This window comes from Octopus bimaculoides, chromosome 2 (genome assembly GCF_001194135.2).
Source record: "Octopus bimaculoides isolate UCB-OBI-ISO-001 chromosome 2, ASM119413v2, whole genome shotgun sequence".
Taxonomy (NCBI): Eukaryota; Metazoa; Mollusca; class Cephalopoda; order Octopoda; family Octopodidae; genus Octopus; species Octopus bimaculoides.
In genome coordinates, this window is record NC_068982.1 from 87,153,991 (window position 1) to 87,165,573 (window position 11,583).

At 32.9% G+C, this 11,583-nt stretch overlaps 1 protein-coding gene across 1 annotated transcript in view; it reads right to left on the minus strand.

Annotated features, from left to right (window-relative positions):
• Nucleotides 1-11,583, minus strand: part of LOC106875741 (phosphoacetylglucosamine mutase) — a 93,697-nt gene that overhangs the window by 46,415 nt on the left and 35,699 nt on the right. Inside the window, exons 8-9 of the mRNA XM_052965858.1 lie at nucleotides 9,022-9,102; nucleotides 5,461-5,504 (exon numbers count right to left, since the gene is read on the minus strand). Coding sequence (XP_052821818.1) covers nucleotides 5,461-5,504; nucleotides 9,022-9,102 — 125 coding nt within the window. The remainder of the gene's footprint in view (nucleotides 1-5,460; nucleotides 5,505-9,021; nucleotides 9,103-11,583) is intronic.

Here is an 11,583-nt window from a genome sequence, read left to right on the forward strand (position 1 = left end):
TTTCACCTTTGGTTCTGTTGTTAATGGATATAGTCTTGCACTGGTTAATATTTTTTTCAATGATTTAGGTTGCATTTTGCTTTTGATAATTTTGTGTGAGCCTAAAACTTTGTTCATTGTTTTATCTCTTGTGAGGATGGGTAGATTTTGGATGATAATGTTAAAGGCTTTGTTGTTTCTAGGGTTATGTGTGGAGCTGTATGGGAGTATTCTTTAAGTCTGGTTTAGTATTTCGGTTGACTTCCCTTAATGTTCGTATATCTATTTCCTGAGCTCGTTTAATAGTATTGATCTGAGTTCAAGGAGTCTTCGTTCACGAGTATAGGGGTCCGAAACTATAGTACAGATTCTTTTCGCTAGATTATAAGGTATACTAATTTTTATGTGTTTGGGGTGGTATGAATTGAATAATAGGCATTGTTTAGAATCTGTGGGTTTATAGAAGATGTTTGTTTCGATGTGGTTATTGACTATTTTAATTAGGATGTTAAGAAAAGGGAGTTGTTTACTGGTGTGTTTCATGGTAAATTTTATGTTGCTATTAATATTGTTAAGCATTATTTTGAAATTGAGGAGTTATATTATATATACATATATACATATATATACATATATATATATATATATATATATATATATATATATATATATATATGACATCATGACATCTGAGGAAGTGAATGAACTATAGAACCATAACATATTTTCATATATTATGACATGATTACATAACATTACATGCATTGTGTAACAATGTATGAAATATGGAATAAAAATGTTGCCTGTTTACAGAAACAATTGTAACATAAAATTGACTTCTCCTTTCCTCATTTAAATAATTACTTTTATTATTCTCTCTGCAGAGCTTATTCTAAGCTTACTGGATCTTACTTTGGAGTTGTATAGTGCTCCCACTCATGTCAATGCTAGTCAGGATCCAGCATGATGTGCTAATGAGGTGATAGCCAGGATTATATATATATATATATATATATATATATATACAATCCAGGGATCCAAGTGTAGAAACTTTGTAAGCATACCATAATATGTAGGGTAATCTGATTCCACTCCACTTAATATCCAGAGTAGGTGACCCAATTTTTTCTTTGTACTGTTAGAAAAGCACTTCCCTAAAATCTTCAAACCTCAATCTATTAAATTATTCTACTCCACCACATCTAACATAGCTAGGATTATTCACCACCTTAACAACAGAAAATTAGGAAAACCCAGATGTGAGTAGGAAAACCCAGATGTGAGCAGCAAAAACAAATAGGACACTAACTAACCCCTAACCCTCACTTAGTAACTCCATAACTTCTTCTAAACCTCTTACTGGATTGGACATCTACCCCATTAGTGTTAAACCAAGTACACTGCTCACTAATTACAACCAGTCTATGGATCAGGCTACGCTGATTACCGAAGCAGAAAATAATGGAGATGATGTCACCAGACATGACAGCCACTATAAATTACATCTTCTGGATAGTTCCCTCATACCATCACTGCACCTCATAAAACAAGAACATGTGACCCCTATAATATTTGGTTAATATCAGGTGGAGGGAACCCCTTAACTTCCCCTATAGCACCCACAATAAAACTATGCTGCTGCAGATGCCCTGCCTTCTATGTTTTAGATAATAAATATTATGTATAAATGCACAGTCTTCACTGACCAATTGAGATTTGTATATGTTGGCACATGCAGCATGAACAAGAAGACGGATTAAATAATATAATGCTGCAGTGCTGCAGAAGTTAGCCTTGGAAAATAGTAAATATGATATGAAATAAAGAAAAATTAGGACTAGCACAATTCAAACTAATAAATGTTTTGTTTTTTTTTTCCTTTTTGATGATCATAAGTGAGTCTAAAGGTGGTACTTTGATTAGGTACAGAGTACATGGAAACTTGATGACTACACTACAGTTAGATTGTATTCTACTAACTAAACCTTTTCCTTCCACATCATCAATACCTATTTATTAACATCAAAAAGATGAAGGACAAAGTCAATTCTTGCAAAATGTGATGTCAGAAAGGTACTTAACTAGACCAAATAAATATTCCTAGTGCTCCCTTCCTTTTTTCCTTTTTTGCATTAGCCCAAATGTTTGTTTACAGTATGAAAATAAAAACTGGAAAATCAAAAGGTGGATAAAGCTGGATGTAAAGTTATTTAACTCCAGCCTCATACATTGTTTTCCTCATTTCATACATCTCCATCACAGCGTCCCACAATTTGCTGTAGTTTTGAGTCATCTCTTTCATAAGGTTCAGCATCATCATTTATTCCTCAGTCTTTGTTTGACACTTCTTCCCCCAACAGAAGCAATCAGAAGTCTGCACCAGCATTGTCATTTGTCTTGCACATGAGGGTTGATGCTTCTAAAGTCCATTTTTTGCTCATCTCACCCATGCTCTTTCATTCATGCAAATTGACATTACACATCTTGTAAAGCATGCTAAACCCATTTCTTCCCAACCTTCACAATCCTTTGAACCCAGTGCCTATGTCTCACTACCATGCAATAACAGTTAATTATCTATAATTACCTGAACTTTTTTTCCCCATCTTTTGGGTGGTTCAGCTAAAACTAGGTCATCAGCATACAGGAGTTCCTATGGACAGCCAGTCTTGAACTCTTCTAGAGAAATATAACAATCAGGAGTAGGCTGAAAAACTAAGCCCTGATAGACCCCCTACTTGCATGCTAAATTATTAACTGAACTTATTGCTAACTTTCATTTTGCTGACAACTCTATACATAACATACATGCAAGGCTCTCACAGTCCATTCATCTATAGTCAGTTTTCATAGCAACCACCATTGTGAAGTGCCCTTCTCCAGATCAATGGATGCCAAGTACACTGATTTTCGTTTAACTTAGAAATTCCTCCAGCTATCTCACTAAAAAAGAGAGCATTGGTGATACCTCCACATGTCACTGAAATGAATTCTCAATCTGATCACTGAGAATTAGTTTAGATGAACCATCAATTTTATGCCTCTTTTACTACTCTCTGCTGAAGCATTTTCTTTGCCCTTGTAGCAGTTGACAACAATGCTGCTACCCAGCAAAATAATAATACATCCTTGTACATTCTGGTTTACTATGCTAGTGTCTAGTGTCCTACTTTACCAGACATTTTCAACACCTTGGTAACATTCCCCAGTGGCCTCACTGCTTTCCCTGACTTCATAACCTCCATGGCCCTTCCAACAATGTAGTAATCATTGATAGCTAATTCTTCTGTAGGGACAATCTGAAGTAACTCCTCTCACACATTCTTTATATTCAGTAACAACTTACTGTAGCATTATTATTTTGTTGTTATCTCCTCAGTGAATGCATCACTATCATTACAGATGCACTTTTCACTGACTACAAACTGAACTATCTATTTTAAACACTTCACACTTCTGATCTTCATAGCACAGAACAGTGATAAGCCTTTAAGCCTATATACTTAGTAAAAAAAGAGAACTCAATAACATAATCAGTAAAATATTATGTCATTAATTGTAGTAGCTCAAGTAATCTACCATTCTGTCAATTTTCAATGAGATGGATATGCTTAGCAAAAGGAGTTTGTAAACATTGAGCTGAATGAATTTCAGATTCACATGTCCAGTAATTGTTTGTTTTCTTTTTTGTACTTCTGCAATTGATTTCATTTTCAGTTTCTGTGTATAGTAAAGTTTTGTAGGAGTTTAAATATAGATACACTTACACTGAGACCTATCTTCAAGTTAACATTTTGAACTGAAGTGAATGCATAACATTCAACATTAAACACCAGCAACTCCTTGTAAATGAAAATCAATAATTAATAACTGTTTATATATGTATGTATGGTTGCCTTGTATTCAGAAACTGCAAAACAGATGCTCACAAAACCGTACATATCATTATTTACCATTCCACAGGGAAGTTTGTATAACATTTATTTTAAGAAACAGCAGCCAAATGTCCCTCAAGTCCGTCAAGAAAGGAGATGCAGAAAGAAAGATGAAATGGAGGAGTGTGAATCTCTCTCTCTCTCTCTCTTCCTTTCTCTCAATGGTACAATAAAATAGAGGGATACAATAAAATAGAGAATGAAAGGCATACACGATAGAGAGAGGGAGAGAGGAGTGCAACAGCAATGGTGGCAGTCATTTGAAAACTGGATCAAAACAGATACCAGCCACATTTGATGTTTTTAACTCATTACTTAAATCATACTGTGTTGGAAAATTCACAGCAATATTAAATAACATACCAACACGCGTTCATACAATATTGATCTCTAAATTACAATATGCATTTAAAAGGATTCCATTCCATCTACATATATCACTGGTACATGTTTAGTTAAATAAAACAGAACAACACATGCAAAGACATTTCATTGTAAATAACTTCTTGAGTGACCTTTTTAAAAACGTCATTAATGATTGTATTATGTCAGGAGTGTTAGAATTTCACCACCAAAAACTCTCACCACTATTACACTTCAATTAATCCATTGTTAATTTTCATTATTGCCCAAAAAACTTTTGCCTGGATTTATACCAGATCATGGAAAAATATTTTCCTTATGAGTTCATCAGTGAACTGTTAAAAAAAGAGATTACACAGAAATCCATTTAAATGTAATATCAGTAATACACTGAAGTAATTTAATATATTAGTTTTCATTTACCTACAAATGTGTAACAATCTATGTGCGTATGTATATATGAGGGGGTGCTGAAAAGTTCCTGAAAAGTTTGGGTAAAAGAAAACACAGGAGAGTCAGAAAATTATGATTTTATTCCTCTCTCAGATTCACACATTTATAGCAGTGGACCTTCAGTTTTTTTAAGCCCTGCAAAAGAACTCAAATGGTTGGACCTCCGACCAGGCCTTTTGTGATACCCTTAAAACCAGGAACTTTTCAACAACCCCTTGTATGCACATGACTAAAACTTCTGTGTAAGTGGGTACTGTTAATTCAATACAATGTTATACATAAGTATGTATAACAATAGCTATCTTTCAGGATATGTTGTGTTAATACCTGGGCACTGCCAAGTGCCTCAGTTAGTCTTCTAAATAAATTAATAAAAACTTATTTAAAAGTATATCAGCATTTCCTTGAGGTTTCTTAAAAACTTCACAGGTATAGTCAATAGCATAAAAATACATAATTCAAATACTAAACTATGTGATAAGCAATCATAAATAATCCTCATAAAGAAATTAGTCAAAGAAATATCCAGAGATGATACTTCAATCTCTGAACTTTTCCAGAAACCCTGCTACCTGTTCTCAACATCTAGGGGAAATGAAAAATGTAGAATAGTGTCCTACTCAGACAAGGAAATGATGCAGTGGATTTAAACTCATGACCGAACATTAATGCCTACAACAAAAAAAAAAAGACAATTTAAGTGGAAGATAAGGAAAGAGAGAAAACATACCAGGCATGCAATTTTGTCACCATCTAATAAATGGAATTTGTTATCTGAAAAGAAGAAAGCAAAAATAAAATTATTTTCTTAGATGTTTTGACTAGCAAAATCAATAAACAATTTCATAAGACATTTTGTAATAGCAAGGTGTAGTTCATGTATCCTGTAGTAAAATTAGTGGTATATAACCCACAACGAAAGCAATAATATACATTCAACATTAAAAACCATTTCTTACCGATAATAACATGGAAATAAAATTTGACTTGAAACAGTTTTTAAATTACTTGTTCCTGAAAGCAATAAAAGTATTGCAAAACTGAAATAATGAAGTGATGCAAATCCCTCCAATTTGTTTTTTAAGAAAACAAATATAATTATTATGGTTTTTTTTTGTTTGTTTTTTTTGAAGTTGGTAAATACTGGAAACATAAGTAAAGAGTGTTTTAGATACCTTACAATCTACTCTTGCAAAGAGATATTTGTGAAACATTTGACAACATTAGCTTACTTGCAACTGACTTGCAAATAAATCTACATATAAAGAAAACTTTATCTAAACATATCAAACTGACTTACTCATTGAAAATTCAAGAAACAAAATCAGGAACACAATTATCTTATGAATTTAAATCCTACTAAAGTAATGTGCTAAATTTTTATTTTTACTTGACATAATTAGCCTAGATCCTGCTGATTTCAGCCAGAATACAATGGTTAACATCTCAACTGGCAGATAGAGAGAAATTCTTTTAAAATAATTCATACAATTGATCTGTATTTTCAAAACAATCCAATTCATGGCATAAAACAGTAATTAAAAACAAGTTCTTATTTATTTCTATTGTCAGAGTCACAACTAACTGGTTCAATACCGTTGCACTGCTGTATGTACATACATACAGCTATTGTCTGCTCACAATACTTCTGTTATTTCCAGTTAATTTCACACAGTGATGAAATATGACAAGTGGTTCATATTTCACCACTTGTCCTGAATTGTTTCCATAGCCTGTTCAACTTAAGTGTAAATAGTGTCATGCACAGATATATCTCACTGCTAGGGGCAGTAGGATCGGTGCAAAACTGATTTTTGTTCATTAGATAGCAGTGCCAAGTTTAAATTGTCTTATGTACCCAGAGAAGACAATGGAAAACCAATGCTGTGTAATCTTCATAGAACAACACAAAGGAAAAGTTTTCTACTAAATTTTACTGAACCCCAACAAATATGGTTTGGCCTCTCAGAGAGAGAGAGAGAGAGAGAGAGAGAGAGAGAGAGAGAGAGAGAGAGAGAGAGAGAGAGAGAGAGAGAGAGAGAGAGAGAGAGAGAGAGAGAGAGAATTCACACTACTCATACAATGAATAATGGATATCTCAGCTGTAAAGAAACAGGATTACAGACCAAAGTGTTCGTATTCTGTATTGTCTAGCAATACAAAATTAGACAAAATTGTATTGTCTAATTTTGTATAGGCAATGCAAAATTGTCTATACAATTTTGTGCTGAGAATTAGGAATGACAATTCTTAAAAGCCCTATTCAAGGGCAAAGAGGTAATATAAATTTTGATAAATATTTGTTTGTTGTCAGTGTTAAGTTCAAATCCTTCCATAAGCAAAATTTAGTTAATTAATAACTTATTAAAGACTAAAATCTTACTCATGAAAAGTAATAAAAGTACTTAGAAACTAAAAACATTTTTTCTTAATGATAATAGGTACAAATACAAAAATGAATTATTTTTGTTTTTATTTTAGAGCAGTTTAATTAGACTGCTTCAAATTTTCATAGGAATAAGAACACATAATGTAGTGGAGTTAATTCAATTGACTGTAAATACGTATCTTGTGTTGCTGTATGAGAACACTATTATTTCATATTTGTTGTTCCATACAAACATACATTTGCATTAATAGCATTGATCATGCTTTATTATTATTCAATTATGAAGTGAGTAGTCTTCACCTTTATTGCTGCAACAAGTTAATTCCTGTCATCTGAGTTAGTAATCAAACATCTGGATTATCCAGCTACTACAACTGTATATTTTTAATTGCATCATCATTAGCTTTGCTTAAAGGCTGCAGTTAAAATAGGAAAAATTAACCTTATTGCTATATATTATCATCATTACCAACCTCATTAGTCTCCATGTTTTTCTATACTATCTTGAGTGAATGAATATGCAAAACAGTTTCTACGTGAATCAACTAAGAATGCCCACAACATGATCAAGCCTTGTGTTGGATCTTTCGACATTTAATTGTTGTCTGAATTATTTTTACAAGACATACCCTGTTTAATACCAACTGCAGAGGAAAAGTTCCTCTCACAGACCAAAAGTTCATTTCACCCTTCTTAATATTGGCTTGGAAAATTTTAATGCATCTTTTCTCACTAATCCAGTAAATCATTAAGAAGTGCAAAAAATACATTAAACAGATTAACTGGCTTTCAAGTCATGCATTCAACCAAACCTGCTAAAATGAAGAGCAGCATCTAATATACCGTAAACACCCATGTAATTTATGCACATTTTTTTTGCAAAAATAAAAATAAACTTTATATACACACACATATATATACAAATGTACATTAATGTATTATATATATATATATATATATATATATATATATATATATATATATATATATATATACATACATACATACATACATACATACATACATACATACATACAGCTATCGTCTGCTCACAATTTGTGAAATAATACTTCGGTTATTTCTAGTTAATTTCACAGTTATACAGAGACACACAAACACGTAGTCTCATACAGTTACACATATGCACATACATATGCACACACACACACACACACACCAGCATATTTTTCATTACTTATTTTTATTTGAACGCTAACATTGAGGGAAGTGGAGGGTATGCTAATTGAGTGTATACCAAGTGATCAAAACAGATTTTATTTATATAGAAGACAACACAAACACTTTGCAATTTAATAGCTTTTAATATGAAACCTGTTAAACAGAAATTATTTTTATTTAATGAAAATTTAATAAAATCTAATCTAAGTAAGTGAAATTATGCTAAATACAGCTAAATTGAAAACCTTTTTCCCCTGGCCTATTGGCAATCCTGAAAGCTTTGGGTGCAAATTTTACATGAGAATAAACTTTTTTGAACAATTTTTTGTTATCTTGAAAATCACTTGCGTAAATTACACAGGTGTGCAAATTACACAGGTTTTTACAGTATATTGATATGCATGGATCCCACTATGCTGTACAACACTGTGGATAAATCTCTTCTGCCATCATTGACCAATACCTTGTGAGTGAGTGAAATGTGTATACAGAGACTGTGCAGAAGTCTATCATATATATTTTTATATCAATATATCAGAACTTTTAATTACTTATATTTAAGCCAATACCCAATATGCAGTCTGTGTCTTACAAAATCAATAAAATAAATACCAGACAAACTACTAGGATCAATATAATCACCTAAAAACCCTTGAAATTGGAGCCCCAGCATGGCTGCAGTCCATTTACTGAAACCAGTGAAAGAATAAAAGAATATCTTACTTTTATCAATAAAGTAATAAACAATTCGATCAGCATCTCCATCAAATGATGCATAGCGGCATTCAGGTTCAATTGATACATCTAAAGAAGAAATAGAAAATAATTTTCAGAGAATGCATCAAAACAAAGCTGTTTGTTTCTTCCACAGCAATTACAATTCGATAACTATATACTCTGACATTTCAGTGTACCCATTTCTCTTGTTTGTGATCAGCCAGATCCTGGACTAACACTTTACTCAATGTTTTTTTTTTTCTCCAAAACTACAACCCTTTGGAACTTTATTTCTGTAACATTACCAAATCTGAATCCAAAAGACTAAGCTTCTTTTTCAAGGCCAGAAGGTACTTCTGGCCCTGACTATATGAATCTCAAAATAAGACCCTCCTTTACTGTACTACTCACATATATACGATAGTTCTGCTTTTACATATACAAACATTTTAGAGCACATTCAAAACATGGTATTTAGCAGATTGAAAAAAAATTCACTTATTAACATTCAACAAGTACTGGCTCACATATATGCTATTTTTTCTCTATACTCCTACTTTTACTGTATTGGCATCAGCTTGTCTAAAGTAGTTAGCTGCATACCCCTCAAATACATTCATCACTCGTTGTTCTTACTGCCTCGCCTCATCCACAACCAATCACATTTTAAACACTTTGCTTAATCATTTGTCCTAGTGATGCAGTACTCTGGAATTGATGCTTCCTTAAACATTAAACACATCAGTCTCCCTAATCTGAACTCTCCATCCTCATTTTGATTATTGAAGAAAAAAAATATATAAGGAATACACTGAAAGAAGTTGACATAAGATCAATTTGGAACATTGTAATAGTATATTTAACAAGATGTAATATTATCATGTTAACACAATGATTCAACAGTATACTATATTGTACAAGAAAAATCTGAGCTGTGAATATGGAACAGTTTGCACCCTTGGCCAGAAAGCTCTTGACAGAAAACTAAAAGGCTTACTTGGTCTTTTGAGTTTTGATTAGGCTGGCAAATGCAGCCTTACAGTGATTTGGTTACTTACAACTGATGAGTATAAGTTACCAAAGAAGCTGCTCAGCTTCTAGGTAGTTGGTATTAGTCTTTCATACAATTAAAAGAAATACTTGGTAGACAATATTAACAATGAATTAAAACATCTCAGTACTCAACTGGGAGAGAAGCCTTAATTCCAATGACATCCAACTTTTGTACAAAGAAGATTACAGACAGAGAATATATCAACCATAGCAAAATTTGGATGATGAAATATTCTCTTCCATCTTCCTAAACTTTCTATAATTTTATCATTATTTTTGCTGTACATTTCACTTCTCAGAGCTCTTGATTTCATTTGCTCTGGCTAATTCTGTAAGAGCAGACAACAACTTGTTGTCTGCACTTACAGGGTCTTCTTCTACAATACTTAACATCCAGGTACCAGTCTCAAACTCCTCGCCCTAAAGCAGTTTCCTGAGCAAATTCTATTCATGTTCTACTTTTCCAGTTCTTTATCATCCATTTATACATCCCCAGGTATGGCAATATCTATGATCTTCGTTTCCTTCATCATTTTATCAACTATACAATGTCTGGTCACTGAATCACACTGGATTGTAAAATCCTACAAGATCTTATACTCATTATTTTTGGTTACACATTCTAGCTTATGCTCATATCATCTCAATGTCCTTTCAGTACTTCTCACACAGTCTCCAATGAACCTAGCTATATTATGCCTCCTTTTGTATTCCTTTTGAGTCAGTTTACTACACTCACAATATGTGAGTTTGTTTCACTTTCAGTGTCACAATTCCTACAAAGGGGTGATTTGATATTCTTATCTATTTGAAACTTGGTGTAACTAGTTCTTAAAGCTTGTTCTAGAGTGCTGCAAATCAATGCCTCAGTGCATCCCTTCAGATTACTTTTTCTTAGCCACCTCTAGGTATTGGTCTTGATTTTTTCCCTTCCATGCCTCTGAGGTATTTCCCATGCATCGCTTTCACTTCCCAGTTGTTCAATCTTTGCTCTCCATCTTGTTTCTTAAATTCTTTTGGGTGCGTCACATTTTCATTCACATTTTTGGGTACTGTGATGCTATTTCTAACAGCAACAACCAAAAGTTCAACCTGCTGTTGAACTTTTTCCTCGGTGGGCAGGCAGAATCATTAGCCCACTGGATGAAATGTTTAATGGTATTTCAGCCATTGCTACGTTCTGAGTTCAGATTCTGCCAAGGTTGACTTTGCTTTTCATCCTTTTGGAATGATAAATTAAGTACCAGTGAAACACTGGGAGTTGATGTAATCGACTAATCCCCTTCGCACAAAATTTCAGGCCTTGTGCCTACAGTAGAAAGATTATTATTTTGCACTGATTCAATATGGCTAAGCATATATGTATGTATATATATATATATATATATATATATATATATAGCCTAAAGAATATTTCAGATTATCGTCTTATTTTACCCCTTAGTCACAATGTATTTTGCTACTTTTTCAAATACATAGAGAATTCTTTACTAAAGATGATATGTAAGTTGCTTT